General features: G+C 36.1%; 1 protein-coding gene across 5 annotated transcripts in view; it reads left to right on the top strand.

The window, feature by feature from the left end:
- ZDHHC14 (zinc finger DHHC-type palmitoyltransferase 14) overlaps nucleotides 1-16,846 on the top strand; it is a 105,714-nt gene that overhangs the window by 85,687 nt on the left and 3,181 nt on the right. For 4 of the 5 annotated variants that reach the window (XM_035320147.1, XM_035320149.1, XM_035320148.1 and 1 more), the window contains exons 6-8: nucleotides 4,585-4,687; nucleotides 6,338-6,447; nucleotides 9,798-9,900. In XM_035320147.1, coding sequence (XP_035176038.1) covers nucleotides 4,585-4,687; nucleotides 6,338-6,447; nucleotides 9,798-9,900 — 316 coding nt within the window. Of the gene's footprint in view, nucleotides 1-4,584; nucleotides 4,688-6,337; nucleotides 6,448-9,797; nucleotides 9,901-15,721; nucleotides 15,819-16,846 lie in introns of all 5 variants that reach the window. The other variant, XR_004749083.1, reaches the window with a different exon arrangement.

The following is a 16,846-nucleotide window of genomic DNA, read 5'->3' on the forward strand; positions in this document are numbered from 1 at the left end:
AAGTAAGCACATGCATGCTGGGGGACTACTGTTCTCTAAATGCCCGGTGTTCTATTTATCATTTCAGGGGAGCTTTTTGTGTATTTTCCACTAAGTGAGAATGGAAAAGGATCTTCCTGATCCTACCTGAAAGCAGCTAACATAACAGAAAAATGGGAAGCTGACAGAAATTCTCTTTAATGTCTTCCTTACATTTCTGTACAGACTGTAACCCTCGCACCTCTTATGGATGTTTTGAATGGTTTATGTCAGAATAAGCAGTTTGCACCTCTCATAAAGTTATTTTAAAAATAATTCTTTTCCATACTCCTGCCAAGAAAACTTCTGGACACTGCACATCATGAAGTTTTCTCTTTTTGACGGTAGATGAAAAGAAACTCCCTTCCTGTTTGCTCAGTCATTTGTTGCTGTATATAAAGGCAAACCACTCTTTCCAGGTAGATTTTCTAAGTGTCAAATTCTACAAATTCTGTAGATATGATTTTCTTTAACGTGTGTTCGTTAGGTAGAGCCCGTGAGCTGCAAACTCCCTTTTAAGCAAAACCAGTGTTTAAATTTTCTTAGTGTGCAAATAATTTTACAAACCACAAACAAACTATTCTAAGTAGCACAACAGTAGCTTCCAAATAAAACTATTACAATTACTTCTTACAAAAGATTATTCTTTCAGATGTTGTTCAAACAAGAATAGCTTTCAATTGTCCTTAAATCAAAAGGTAATTGACTACGCGTTTGAGGACCCTTGTACAGGAACAATAGGCTGCTTCTTCATAATTTGCATTCAGGGATGTGCCAATTTGACAGGATCTGTATTCAGTCATGTTGAAATGGCCTGTTTTGATAGTGACACATTGGACAATTTAATAGCTTGGTTATGATTCAAAGCAGTAAAAAATTAAATTGTCTGAATGGTATTGGGAATGTTGCATCAGTTCATTCAGACACGGAGGACGTTGCATGTCCGTATTGCTAAAAAGCCTGTGCAAGATACCATATTATGCTAAAAAGCTATGCTTTATTTTGAGAATATTGTTTTTGTTTTTGTTTCGTTTTTGTATTGCATTCTTAATTAACAGGCTCAGTCATGCTAAGCTAACATAAAACCACCTGCTCTAGAGATCTTCCAGTTCCTCAAACTGAGATCCAAAATGAAGTCTGAGGAATTCCCTTCTCTGTCAGTAGGAGACTAACTTTTGTATTTTGACCCTCTGAAGTGTAATCTTGGCAAGAAACATCTTGTTACTGGTGTGCTCATTCTTTTGGTGAGGTTGCAGAGAGTGCCTCTCCCTCTCAGGTTCCTCTTCTGACCAAGTGATTTACCCTCTTGGTCTTGGTGCATAGATTCTACTGAGCAGTACTCATCTACAGTCCTTCTTACAATTTCTACCCTCCTGTTGTGGTTTAACCCGGCTGGCAGCTAAACACCACACAGCCATTTGCTCACCCTCCCCCCTCCCTCTCTGGGATGGGGGAGAGAAACGGGAAAGTGAAGCCTGTGATAGAGATAAAGACAGTTTATTAAGATAGAAAATAATAAAATAACAATATGTACAAACAACTGATGCACAGTGCAATTGCTCACCACCCGCTGACCGACGCCCAGCCCAACCCCAAGCAGCTGGCCCCCCACCCTGGCTAGCCACCCCTATATATTGTTCAGCATGCCGTCAGATGGTATGGAATACCCCTTTGGCCAGTTTGGGTCAGCTGTCCTGGGTTTGTCCCCTCCCAGCTCTTGCTGCACCCCCAGCCTGCCCGCTGGCAGGACAGAGCGAGGAGCTGAAAAGTCCTTGGCTTAGTGTAAGCAGTGCTCTGCAGCAATTAAAACATCAGCATGTTATCAGCACTCTTCTCATCCTAATCCAAAACATAGCACCCTACCAGCTACTAGAAGAAAAATAACTCTATCCTAACTGAAACCAGGACACCTCCCAAAGCCCAATTAGGTGGACTTGTATTGTGTCCAGTTTTTTGGGGGCTGTTTTACACCTTCTGAGCTGCCTGCTAACAACAATCTGCTTCCTTAGCCATTCTCAGTTATTCTCCTTGCTTTAAGCTATGCTTGTTCCGCAGCCAACTGAGAGTAATTTCCTAGCCTGTGTTGGTTTGACTCTCCACATGGTTTGAGGAGATGACAGAGTAGTCAGAACATGCTGCTCAGCAATACACTTTGGTCATTTGGCTGCTGTTGAAACAGATTGGGTCATAAAGCAAACAGCTCTTTTCTGTTTTTTAAACCACTTTAAAATTATACAGACAATTCATGTATTTCCCAATTCATTAGGTCAGAGCAGACATGCGGTACAAGACTCTTCACTGTTAACTAATATTAGGATATTTTATTGCAATTAATTATGTCCATCCATGCATTTTCCAGCCTGTGTCTCTGTATAATGGTGAGGAGCTGTCATATTTCTCTTCTGTTGATAGCTTCAGTGGTAAGAATGTTATTTGTATCTTTCAAGGCTGTGTCCTCGTTCTGGAATATTTTGAATTACTGTTGTCTTGGAAACTGGCTTCTTTAAAGGTTAGCATGCAGTTAGTATACAGATTATTTTTATCATATCCTTTTCCCATTGTCTTGTTCTAACTGATCTATGATCTATTCTATCAATTTTTCTAGCAACCAAAACCTTTTCTGCTTTTGATTCATGCTCCCTAAAAAAAATCACTATTTAAGGGTTGCAGAAAATAGCATTCTAGAAGCAAATGTATTACGCGTTCATGGCTGTTATAGGTAAATGAAACTAAATAAAAATTAAAAATAATAATGATTTTTAAAAAAAAAAAACTATGGACAGGAAACCTTCCATAGAAACTTGCTCTTTTTGCCTGAGTATATGAAGTTTAGAAGCTACTTTGTTGTCTTGTGTTGAGATGATGACTCCTTTAGAGTTAAAGGAATTACATAAACTGTAGTAAGTATGCAACACTGGGTGCTGACTGACTTTCTTAGTATAACAGTCTATTAAGATGTAGTTACTTCTTTGTGGCGTTCAGGTTATGCGGTTTATAAGGAGTGAAAACAGAAGCAGTTTGAAAGCAAATAAAAGGAGTTACAGATGCAAGATGAAAAACAGACAATCTAATAGCATTGCCTGTTTTTTTTTGTTGTTGTTGTTTTTTTTTTTTTTTTTTAAAAAAAAAAAACTTTTATACTAAACTTAGGAAGGTAATTCTGTGCTTTTCATTTGCATTGTTCCCATTGGGAGAAATTAGAAAAGGTAAAGGTTACTCTTGCATTGAAAAACCATTCAGTTCATGGAGTTTAAACCAAAATAGGGCTGAAGCAGCTTGTTGATTCACTGATGACATATAATTAGCCAGCAATCAACTGGGGGTTCCCAGTCTTCCTATCAGTTATGGACAAATAATATACAGTTATGAGTATTCAAGCCTACCCCAAGTATTTAAGCCTAACCTAACTAAGGCTGAGAGAGTTGGAGTCATTCATCCTGAAGAAGGGAGGACTCTGGGAGACCTTATTCCAGCCTTTCAAAATGTAAATGCGGGGATTTTTTTACTAGGGCCTGTAGTAATAGGACAAGGGGTAAATATTTTAGACTGAAGGAGGGTAGGTTGAGATTAGATATTAGGAGGAAATTTTTCACTCTGAGGGTGGTGAGGGACTGGCACAGGTTGCCCAAAGAAGCTGTGGATGCCCCATCTCTGGAGGTGTTCAAGGCCAGGCTGGATGGGGATTTGGGCAACCTGGTGTGGTGGGAGGTGTCCCTGCCCGTGGCAGGGGGTTGGAACTGGATCGGCTTTAGGGTCCCTTCCAACTGAAACCATTTTGTGATTCTGTTTATGCTCACAAGCTTAACAGTTGTTGTTGTCCTGGCTGTTTGCCAAAGCTGGGCCATTCAGACACCCCCACAGTTATAGAGTAGAATGTATTCAGTTATTATATATCTGGGGGGTGTTGAAAGAGCAAGTTAATTTTGTATTTTAGTTGGGCTAACGCACTTGATGCTAGTGTTAGCATCATGTTCTACATCTAACCACCGTAACAGAAGAAAGACAGGACAGTTAGTTAAATATAATTGGAAGCAGTTTTCTGACTTTTTATTTTATGAGAACAGATCTAGAGCCTATAGTCCTTGCTCAACATCCCCATTGTACGCTAAATATTTTTACAAACATATCTACTCGGTCTTTGCTACTTAGCCTTGGATCACCTATATTGTATTCGATGTTCCCCTCAGCCCACCAGAAGTGTTATTTACTGTTATTTCTCAATGTACCTATCTTAAAAGAAGTGTGATAACATTTACAAAATGAACATGTAAGTTTGAATTTCAGCAGTTGAGATAAGAACCGCTCAGTAGTTTGTCCTTTTTCACTGTGCAGGCCCTTAAGCATTTGCTGGTGTCAGTGATGTTCAGTGGTCTGTGTACCAAAGCATACTGACAATAGGTGTGCTTTTCTGAGTTTGGCTTTTGCTGACCCTTTTGAAGTGCCCTAAAGATCTCAAGACAGTTGGGGACTAGAAGGTGACTACCCTGAACTTTGTAACTGCTTGTTATTGAATATCTTTTTTTTTTTTTTTTTTCATTTGCATATATTTCCTTGACTTTCAATTACTGTGTTGGAAGCTGTGGTGTGTTTTTTCTCTGTATGGTCCATTGTAGGCCTCTCAGGTTTTCACACGTATTTGATCAGCTCCAATCAAACAACAAATGAAGATGTAAGTTCATAGTATATTTCTACATACGTTTTTATATTGTAGTCATGAGGAGATCTCTAATCATATGCAGTTTTTCTCTGTAGTTCTCAGAGCACTCCACTCATAGGTGCATAGTTTTGTGAATGCCTGGCTAGTAAAGAAGGAAGTAACCTGGTCATGCTTGATTCAAAATAGGAGAAGAGCTCTTTTGGACTGTAGTTGTGGCTTGAAGATGTAGTGGTTACACAGTGCGCCCATTATGATTTACACCCCCAGGACCTGTATTTTGAATTAGGAAATGTAGTACAGAAGAGAGAAGACAAAGAAATGAGTATATTTCATATGCTTCAATTCAGTAGAAAATTACTAATTTTTCATTATTTTTCTTTACCTGGAGTCCTAAATATCATTTGACTCAAAATTCACTAACTTTAGAAAACGCTGAATTCTCAAAATTAAAACTTCATCTTTTATCATATTTTTTTCCTTTGAAATGTCTTTTCCACTCTAAGATCTAAAACCTCTAGTAAGGAGTATGTAATTGATTCAAAGGTCAACTTTCTCATTTCTGCAGTTGTCCTATTTTGCACATAGGTTTCTGTTGTTTCAGTGTGAAATTATATTTAACTATGTGTGGAGGCTTGGTGTGTCATTTCCTCACTAACAGGTGAGATAGGAAATGAATGAAAGAAGGAAATAAAGCTAGTCAGCTAATGTTAGAAAGCATGTTGGAATCTAACAAATCTAACAAATTACTGCAGGTTAAAAATTACTGTAATTTTCTGTTGTACTTTTCTCATAGGTATTTTTTGAAATAGAAGTAGCATTTTTGGGACTGTCAAATATACACTCTATTATTATTTTAAGGTCACAGTTACAATTATAAACTTGAAAAAAATACCAATCAACCAGGAAAAACTTACCAAGCAGACATGGAATGAATTGTACCTCTGTATCAGGTATCCAACCAAGGAGTCCTCAAATCTCTCTTTTGGATTGTTGAAAGTCATACAGCAGGGAACTGTAGGAGTGTAGCATATCTGAATTTCAAGTAAACTCTTCTGTAACTTCATTTAAGGCACACATTTTCAGCTGAATACAGTAAGGTATATTACCCAGGCTCTCAAGCACCTCACAAACAGAAAAGTAAGATTGTCTAAAAGAAAACATAGTATGGACTAAAAGGCAGTAATGACTGCAATTACTTCATAATATTTTAGAGCCATTTGTGGGCTGTATGGGAAAATGATGTTGTGTGGTATTGGACAGCTTGAGAAGTTACCCAAGGGTATGGGAAACAAGTGCTCTATTGCTGGCTATAATGGTATGTTGCAGTCAAACCTCTTCTGTAGAACAGGCTGTAATATTTGTAAAATTAAGCTTAGACCATTTTGCAAAACATGTTTAGATGCTGAAATTCCTGCTGTGAGTGTACTGGTCCTTTGAGATTTTGGGCTGTCTAAATCTATTGAGGTAAAGCCTGTGCTTGCTTGTAAGATTTCAGGTTCCAGCTTTCATAACGGTCCAAAGCTGTTAGGAAAGTGTAATCATGGGTTTTCTCTGGTCTGCCTCTGATGTAAGCACCATGCTGCTGCTTTGGTAACCCTTAAATTGTCTCTGTCATTTTCCATATTGTATTACATGTGATGCATCTTGTTCATATCTCTTCAGATTAAAGGATCATGGTCAAATAAAAGAGGTAAAGAAAACTATAATCCATACAGTTATGGCAACATCTTTACTAATTGCTGTGCTGCACTCTGTGGGCCCCTCTCTCCAAGGTAAGAGTATCAAAAATACTGTTAGTGTAAATGAAGACAGCTGATGATTGATAGAAAAATATTCTTTCAGACTTCTTGAGTTTACTCAACTAAAATAATGTTTTGTTTTACTGTCTGTTAGAAGTGTTAACTAAAACTTTTCTTCAGTATTAAAGAGACAGTAAATTGTGGTTAGACTAAGCTATTGATCAGGTCCTGTAAAATATGTGGATTTAAGGTTGATGTCTGAAGTTAAAATAAACTTACTTCTTCTTTGAACCTTTGCCACTGCAGTTAATAACTGCTGGCAATAATAATTTAAAAGGTAGGTTTTAGATTAGATATTGCATGATGGGCTATTGAAAGTTAATTAGACTCATATATATCTAACAGATGTGACATGAGTCTAGAAGAGCGATACACTTGGAACCTTGATTCTACAACTAGTTTGATAGTTGTTCATATTGCCTTTACACTCAGAAATCTGTTATTTAAATTGACAATATTTTTTATTTGTGCTACTCTTAACATATATACACCAAGATGATTTTGTTTCTCTTAACCCAAAGTAATTCCAGAGAAAGTTTACTGGATTCATTTCTGTTATATACAATTTTCACTTTACAAATCCAGAATGTTTGTATAGTCAAGGCTGTATATGCTTTTATGTTTTTTCATCTTGAATTAAATATAAGACAGTTAACACTAGAGGAAAAAAAACACTGGCAGCAGGAAAGGCACAACTCCTTCTTCTTACTTCAGTGCCCAGTGGTTAGATAGCTCATCTAATAGGTGTACAGTAGAGGCCTAGTTCCTCTGTAGAAAATGGCTTTCATCTTGTAGATTATTTTTGTGACAGTATTCATCTGTTGAAGCTGGTTTGCTTTGTCTGGAATAATGTAGGTATGAATCTGTACTATTGAGAAAGAAAGAGGAAATGACAGTGGCTAAGGTGCTTCGCTGGAAGTGGGATTTCTGTCTTTGCTCTTGTGAACACCAGAGAATCTTCCTCAGGGCAGCAGGAGGTCAGCAGGAGAGGCTGGCATCTTTTCCTAAGGAGATACCTGAGATAAGATTTCCTCGTACTGGGTTAGCACTGTAATCCCTGTAGTGGGAAAGAGTAACCCTGCCTCTGCTTCCTGCCTCTGGGGATAGTGTCAGAAGCCACCCCTTTAATCCTGCTCTTTTGCTTTTCATAGAAGTATGTGACATAAAAACTCAATGCCTTTCTTCAAATTCTTTTGACTCCACGTGGACATAGCTATTAAAAGTATATAATATTTCTTAGTATTTGAAATAACTGCTTTGACTGATACAATTAGCCACACACAATAGACCAGACTGGCTCCTGTGTTTTCACAGAGGTTGTACATTTTTTTCCTAAATTCCGTACACTAATGTAACTTCTTTTAGATGATAAAGTAAATGTAGAGTTTCTGCAGGGAGATACTTTGTGACTGTAAAAAATTTCTAACTTCAAAACAAAAGTTATAGCCTTATGGTTTTTTTTGGTCCTTGCTCCTTCCTGTTTGAAATCTAATAAAGAATCTAATGTTCCATTTGTGAACGAGATCACTCTGAAATATTTAATTTCAGGTGCATGCCAAATCACTAGATACTCAAGTTTGTTTTTTTCCTTAAATAACCGTAAAATAGCTTACTAGTGATTGCAGCTTATAATGCAAAAGGTTCAAGTGCCTTTGAAAACGGATTGCAAACTGAGATAATAATTTAAACTTTCCTCACTTCCTTTAAATATCGTGTTTCTCATTTGAAACGCATGCTAGCAAATTCAGAGTGCATTTTACAAGTCCTCAACAGTAACTTTCAAATCTTAATTTGATTCATAGCTGTCAACATAGGTCTAACTAGTGATCTGATATAATAACACACTTTTTTCAAGCATCTGATTTTGGAAGCAGTGCTTTCCACAAGACAGATTTTAATTTCAGATGGATTTTTAAGTGTTCTGAGTGTACATTAAAAACCTGTTCTGCAGAGCTTCATGACAAGAGCTTAAATTGTTTTTTGAGTGGTGGATACATCATTGGCTTTGGAGAGGGAAAATGCCTTAGATTTTTCTGTACGTCCTGTTCTTATCTTTTAAAATTGAGGCTATCTTGACCTAAAGGGGATTTAGAGGTTCCATAAATCAGCAAATAAAACCAATTCTATGCTGACTTTTGCTCTTATAATAGGAATGGCTTAAAACACCAATGTTTTAGTAACAGGAAGGGTAAAACCTCCAGTTAAAATTTGTTATCCTCTGTTAAAAGCGGGGGGGGGGGGGGCGGGGCCGCGTATTTCTTTTTTCTTTTGTGTGTCTGTCTGTCTGTCTGTCTGTCTGTTAAAATTTTACAGCATTCTTGATTTCTGAAGCTTGCAGTTTTCCAGATGGGAAGCAATACTGTTCATGTCACAGGAACATAACATTGTCATTTAAGAATTTAAAATGTATGGAACTATAATTGAAACTATATTTAATTAAAACATCTTTGAATTGAAGCATAAACAAAAAAAAAGTTTTGAAAAGTTTTTGTTTTGAGTAGAAGTGATATGAGCTAATCCACATGTAGAACACAGTACTAGTGTCTGTACATTCAGCTTTTTATACAATTATTAAATGGTAAAACCATAGTAAACTGAGGGTAAAATTGTATGTGGAACTTTAGCAAAATCTTTAGCTACATCAGGTGATTCCATTCTTTTTTTTATATACTCTTACATAGATTCTTACTTCTTTTTATTAATTTCTCCACAAACCCTTTTCTTTTTCTTCAAATTTCTTATGAATACATCACTGATAGAATAGTGGAGCACTATGAGCAGTGCTAGATAGCTGTCATGAAGCACCTGGCAAGTAAGTTGTCTAAACAAAAGTTCCTCTTTCTTTCTTTCTAAATGTTGTGATTAATTAGCTGCTGTTAAGAAATCAGTATTTTGGGACTTGAGCTTTAATTTTGAGGTGTAGGAACAGAATAATATATTTTTTTTTAAATCAAACTTTAAAACAGATTCTAATTCAAAATGCACTAATGAGATTTGTAACTTGCTGTCACGACTGTGGTTTAAAACACATGTTTTCATGGTACCCGCTGGTCAGCTTCTAAATTTTTTGTCACTGATAAACCTCCAGAGAAGTAGCAGCACATTATATGGAGAGTAGTATTACAAGGAAGCACTTACCTTGATGATGAGTAGAAATGAAATCTTGTACTTCTTCAATTGATTAAAAGGGACATTTGAAGTTATTGGTATTGCATTAAGGTTTGTTGTATGCTATATTTTTTTTTATGTCCTTTAATTGAGGAGAGTTATTGATCTGAAATATTTCTAACTCTTTTTTTTTCTTTATTTTGATTATTCCATAGTTTAATTGACAGAAGAGGATTTATACAACCAGATACACCCCAATTAGCAGGACCATCAAATGGCATCACTATGTATGGGGCCACACAGTCTCAGAGCAACATGGTAGGAATCATCCCATAGTGTTCGTCAAGATCCCTGTGAATGTTTTCCTTCTCCACTTTCATGTGAACTAATCAAGTAATAACTAACTGGATGCAGCTGACACTGGGTAGAATGACTTGTTTATTTACAGTAAAGAAAGAAAAACTTTTTTTTTTTTAATGTGTTTCACAAAGTGTAATAGTTAATGCTCATGGATTCTTAAAAAAAGTTTTTCTACACTGTTGATTTATTGAATATACCAGCATTTTGACTTGTACTGTTGACACATGCTATGTTTTGAACTGGAATATTCAAGTATTATGGACTTGCTCTGGTTTCAGAGTCAGTTTCCAACTGACTGTTATTTGATGTAGCACTTTTCTCGTACTATGTTTCCTCCTTTCCTTGTACACTGCAGGTTTGCGTAGACTAATGTGCTTTAAAAGCAAAGATGAACAAAGAGGAGTTTCTAGGGGAGAAGTATATTGAATAAAGAGCAGGAGGACACTGAATTTCCAATGAACAAAATATGGCAACTGGATTGTACCAACAAACTTTAAAACATTTTGGAAACTGTGCCAATAGTTTTTACTGGCGATTTTTGGTTTTGTTTGGCTGGTAGCAATGGCTATAATAATGGAAGCTAGGATTTCCAGTGCCAAGGAGAGTAACTGAAAGAGATCTTTTTCCAAAGGCAAGAATCTTACATAGGTGCCTACTTCTCAATTGTTTTCCACATATCTTTATGTTATCATGGGTTCTAAGATTTTGTAAAAGAAGCCATGAGTTATGTACCCCCTTCCTCTGCCACAAGGAGGAGGCCACAAAGCCTTCTAGCATCTTCCCAGACAGATAGTTTTAATGTTGCTGATAAACTGGTATAAAATTTTTACTGTAGTTGCTAACCTGTTTCTGCTTATTATTTTGAGAATTAAATGAAAGATTAGTTAGTTAGTCTCCTTAGTGAGAAAATTAGGGACCTATTAAGTCCAGATCTTCTGTGAGATGCATTTGTGCAGAACAAGGTAATGCTCTGTGCAAATTTTTCTCAAAAAATTAATTCTGAAAAGAGAAGGGGAAGTTAAAGGAAGGAAAAGAAAGCAAAACTTAAAAATAGCCTGAGGTCTTTCAGGGTTTACCCGAACTTCCTGACTCTGTCAAGACTAATTATTTATGATCATAAGCCCTCAGTAAGTTCTTAGCATTAAATTATCTTAACATTATAGCAATTAAATTCACATTGTAAGAAGATACTATCATTATAAGATGTTAATGAGAAAATCTTTATTTCAGTTAGATAGAAGATTGTCTAAATTTGTCTCTAGAAATGGAGAAATCTTGTATGATATTACTTTGTCAAACAGGCAGCTGTTACGATTTTAGAGTGTAGTACCTGTAGACACGCAAATGCATTTCTTCAAGGATTTGAACTTCCTATATCCTTACATCATGGTACTTAAGCCAAGAAAGGTTTAGGTTCTTTAACAGTTATTAGAGATGCTTTGAAATGTGCAGATTTGTGAGATCATTTTCAGGAATGAAAAGAAGTTTTAAAAATGTAACAGGCCATGTCTTGTATGGAGAAACTCTTTGAGACACTGATACCATTTCATCTCAGGGTGTTATTCCTGGTCTCTATGGAAGACCAGTCAGATTCTAATGGCAGCTGCATATTAACGTTAAAATTTCTCGATTGTTGTGTTGCAAACTTTTAAAGACCTGCTTAATCTCTCTAACACTGTTTTCTCTTCCCTATTTAAAGTCTTACATTCTTTCCTGAATTGTCTGAAGCATAAAAAATTATAAATGCGTTTCCTGCTGGCAGCAGTGCAGTGGAACATAACTTAGCCTTTTATTTGTTCTTGTTTCACATTTCCCTTTTTCTTTTTTCTAAGATGGATGTTTTTGCTCTTCTCAGTGGACCTTGTACCTATCTTTGTTCTTCTCTTTCCTGTCTCATAAAGCAGCAAACAACAAAAGTGATTTCCCTAATCCGCAGTTAAGATCTCGATCTTATCCACATAATGGGACTTTTCTGTGTGTGTAAACAAAATTATTTCACCTAACTGCTAGCTTAGCTTTCATCCATTCTGTTTGGTTACCAGATTTCCTGTTCCAATTTAAATTTAGACAGAATTAATCAAGTAAAACTTCATCATTCTGTTTAAAACTCTTTCCCCACAAAGTGACCTCTATTGCTTTTCCAAGCTTTATGTTACCAGTCTCTCTCATCTTTTTTCCCAGTACACCATCTTAGATTCTTCTTCAGGAGTTTGGGAGCAGCAGTGTTAGGAACACCAGCCATTCACTTGCTCTCCTCTGAAAAGAGACTGCTGGAGTTTCTCAAATGAAAGGCAGTGGAGTACACTTCATGGCAGAGGAAAAAAAAAAAAAAAAAAAAAAGCACACAGCATCCCATTTATTTTGGAGAAGGAATCTCTGCAAGATTCTCTAGAATTCCTTTTGCTGGGAGTTCAGAAATGAACATCAAAATTTCCTTTGGTGATTGAAAGTTGAAAGCGTTGACTGGCTCAAGCCCAAGACTGTAGTGGATGGAGAATGGTAGAGGCAAAGTTTTTGTGGAAGAAGGGGTTTCCTTTTCCTCTCCTGTCCTCACTGACAAAGGTTATGCAATACACGGAATAAGATTCCATCTTCCCCTCTGGAAGGTTGCATACCTCTTGGAAATAAAGACAGAGGCCTAAACTGAAAAATGTGTTCTTGGAGCTGAGACAGGTAGGCCCCAAAGAACTGGCTGGTTGAAGGAGCTGAGTCTGAAACTGCAGCTTGTATTAGTGTGGGTTCAGAAAAGGACAAAGAAAGTTAAATTCCTTAAATTAAGATCATATGTAGGTCAGAGTCTTAGTCCATAAATACTGTTTAAATGGGCAGAGGTTTAGCCATTTATACATCACCAGAGATGACAATGTTATTTTAGCAATTTACTTTCTGAGTCCAGGAAGTCATTTATCAGAAATCTGAAGTGTGTTCCAGTACACCTTTATGGCATGTATCCTAGGATTTTATTCCAGAATTCATTACATCTTATGTCTATATTGACTCTTAATTTCTAACCGTTATACTATATCTGTACCTATATCTATACTAGTCTGCTAAAATGTCTCTTGCACTTTGATTTTAAAGATTTTAATGAGCATTTGCTCTCTCACTGTGTTTTCTTGTTCCATCCCTTCCCACAAATCTTTTACCCATTGGATGGTATCTTTCTAAATAGAATTCTTGTGCCTCATCCAACCAGCCTGTGGTCATTTCTTAAGTCTCTGGAGGTTACTTAGTATTATATTCTGCTCTCATTTATTTTAATACATCTCCTAGCAGATCATCATTTTTGCATTTAAGTTCAAAACAAATATCAATCTACGTTTAAAGTTGCCAGACACTTGTTTTCAGTGCAATAAATTCTCTTATTCAGCATACCATCTGTGAGGCACTATTATTATATTTAAAAGCTTTTATGATAATTTTGCCTTTAAAACTTCAAATATTTCATATAGGCACTACTCTATTCTTGCTATTAATTTTGTTTGCCACAATCTCAAAAGTCAGGGCTTTTCATAGACCCACACTATTTTGTAATTTTTTTAGATCTCATTAAAAAAAAAAGAGCTTTTTCTCCCGTTCTGTTCTTAGTATCTACCTTATTCTACTAAGGGATGAAGCTCTATTTACTTTTTTGAAGGCTGGTACCACATATATATATATATATATATATTTCTTGGTATATTTCCAGTATTTTTGATCTTTTTCCCAACATAATTTTAAATTAATCCAGTAAATTTATTAGCCACCTTCTTAATATCCTTATCCAAGTGACAAGCATGGTCACTTAGAGCTAACAGTCTGTAGATCTGATATTTCCAAAGTATTTCCCTATAGCATTTTTATTGCAAGCTCTTCATTAGTTTAATTGCCTGAGCATCTCTCCTCTTGTTCTAAAGAGTTTACTGTTTTTTTTGTTGTTGTTGTTGTTGTTTTTGCATGACAGGCAGTATCTCAACCATTAGAAATCATAATTTTCGAACTATGTTCAATTCTTTCTTTTTCATTTTAAGATTTAATTTTCTTTGTATTATGGAAAGGTTCTTATTTCAGCATAAACCCATCAGCTACTGTTACCTGAATCTGACTCCTCTAGTACTTGGCTTTATCGTAAAAGCCTGAGTTGATTCTTGGGTTTTAATACACAGGGTCTTTTCTTTAGTAATGCTATGAAGAAACACAGAATCCATCTCACTCCATGTATTTTTTAATTTTTTTAAATAGGAATTGGTTTGGTTCATTTTTCCTATGTTGTGTCTTGGAGTCCTCTAACACCTTAAGTGCTAGATTTTACTTCTATCTGCCTTTATATCAGGACACGTTCATTTCTTTGTTTTAAAGAAATTTACTTGTACTCCTGTGTTCTAGGTATCTTCTTAGTGCTTAGGTAGCTGCTTGTGTGCCAAATTACCTTATACCCAGTTCTCCCTTTCCCATATGCAAGTTCTTTAGTTAGGGTGTTTGTTTTCTTACGCATACCACTGTGAATCATAGGAACCATTATAGTACATGTGCAGCTGTTTCTTACCAGTGAGACATGCAGCAAGTCCTCTCCCAGATGTTCATATCAGTATTTCTAGCAGTGATCTGGAAAAAAAGAATCCAGCTGATACAGGGAACATTGACAATGCCAGTGTGCTACTATGACAATATGAAGATCAGCAAGGATCAAAGCCCCACTTTGCTGAGAGTTTTACAGCTGTTTCCTACAATATTTACTGTTGCACTTGACAAATATGCTTTTTCATTGTCCCAGACAGAACTGAGGGGTCTTACCAAGTCAACATTACCACAGCCAGGGTTGATAGAGGCTTTTTATTAAAGCATTTTATTTCATAGTTAGAACAGGTTAAGGGCACATGCAGTTAATTGCCTTTAATATTTTGCTTTGAATTGCGAAGAAGCAATGCTTTTGATTGTGCGTATTAGCTGCATTTTTGTTCACAACACAGAGCAATATCAGAGCACATGGACTAGGCTGCTTGCAGAAGATGTGCTCCTGGAATGCCCCCACTGTGTTCTAACCATTCATGGGCTCTCAGTCCATGGTAGCAAACTGTAGCTAGTCTGAAGTAAAATCCCTGAAAGAGGAGTGATTTTACCTTTGCATCAGAGCTGTTTCTCTTCATAGTTCCACTCTTATTGCACCGTACTTCTTGCTAGTGACGCCACTGTCTTTCTGGGCTTGTGGCTTGGTTTTTGCACAATACCTGATTCTTTGTGTGAAATCCTACAGCCCATGTGAACAGTTGTGCAGCTCCATTCCTCCACTCTTTACCCATCTGTTGTATCCATCTAGTATGGTATTTCAGCATCCTTTCTGTTACTGCTCAGCACTGTCAGTCAGTGCTGTGAGATCTCTGATCTTTTTGGTGTTTGTACTTTATTCAGAGATGCTGAGATAATTCAACTTTTTTTTCTCCATCTCTGAGAACTGTAAAAGTTCTTCAATGTTACCAGTGTTAGAAAAATTTTAACAAAGTTAATTTTAAATTTAAAGTAAACAACCTCTGGTTTAGCATTAGAAATGTGAAAAAACATATTGCCATGTTTAAGAGCTTTGTTAACGTGTATGTTTTTTGTAGCTTAGGGAAAAAGCTGACTTGAGAAAAACAAAATTAAAAATATTGTTTCAGGCAGAGTTGTTTGTATTTATTTGTGAAATAAACTCAATATTTTCGGCTTTGTCTAATTTGCTTTGGTTTGTGCCTTTTAATGCAAAATAGAGATGGCTGAAATTTTCAATGTGTGTATATATATAATTGAATTTCTGTACTTGTAGAATTTATTAAACTTGTCTTACCTTTGGAATCTGCTGTTCCTCTGAAACAGTGAAAATTGCAAGTGGAAAATAAAGTCAGTAGATCTGAAGTAAGAAGGTACTGGTGGAACAATTTTTACAGTAGATTTTTAACTACTTAGATTTCAGAGCTTGGCTTCCTTTTTCTTGTTAACAAGATCGTCTTGTTGACAAATTTCTGCTCATAGATCTCATTTAGTTAAAAAACAAATACGGAATCCAGGAAAAACCACCATGCCAGCCCTATAAACAAATCTTATTTCTTTCTTTACTTTTGTGTTAGCTGTTTAGGCTGCAGAATAGTTTGCTTGTGTAGTATGTAATCTTTTTTATCATATGTTTTTGAGAGCTTCATTTAACACATCTACCTTTTCTAGTACAAGCCCCAGCTCTAATCACTTTTGAAAGCTGATTACAGCCTCTTCTGTTTACATAAGATACTTCATGATGATCACTGTTTGTTAAATAAAAAATAGAAAGAAAAAAAAAGAAAAATTGAAATTGTGTATCTGAATAAGAGCAGAGGCTTTAGGGAAGTCACAAATCCGTGGAAAATGAAGAGAGATATAGTACCTGAAAAAGTTTTGTAACATTCTGTTTAGTGGAGCTTTATAAGGCTGCTTTATCTTTTCGATGTTGATTCAGTTGAAATGCAGTAGAGTTCAGTAATAATAACGTTAATTCAGACTATACAAAGAATTCAAGTAAATTACCTCCAGCTATTTTAAAGCTGTGTTATTTGTATTGCCTGAACACATTAAGTAATGATTTGCTTTTGAAGATCAGTGCCGAAGCTTCACTGAAGCACTAAGTCAGCTGCTAAGATTGGTGTGTTTTTTTCAATGTACCCCAGTGGTTATGGGCAGTCCTTTGTTATTTAACATGCACTTTAGCTACTGCTTTTCAGAGCAGATGGATTTTGTCTTTTTGAAGTTTGAAAAGTCAGTTAACAGATTTTTAAGGTCTGCATAGGAAGGTTAGTTCAAGGGGTATGGTTTAATTTAAATGAGCAGGGATGAATAACAGTATATTAATCAAGAGTGAGTTATTCACAGTGAATTACTACTTGAAAGCATGACTTAAAAGACTCCTGAACAATTTTCTCCT

The sequence above is a fragment of the Oxyura jamaicensis genome, chromosome 3, assembly GCF_011077185.1.
Source record: "Oxyura jamaicensis isolate SHBP4307 breed ruddy duck chromosome 3, BPBGC_Ojam_1.0, whole genome shotgun sequence".
Taxonomy (NCBI): Eukaryota; Metazoa; Chordata; class Aves; order Anseriformes; family Anatidae; genus Oxyura; species Oxyura jamaicensis.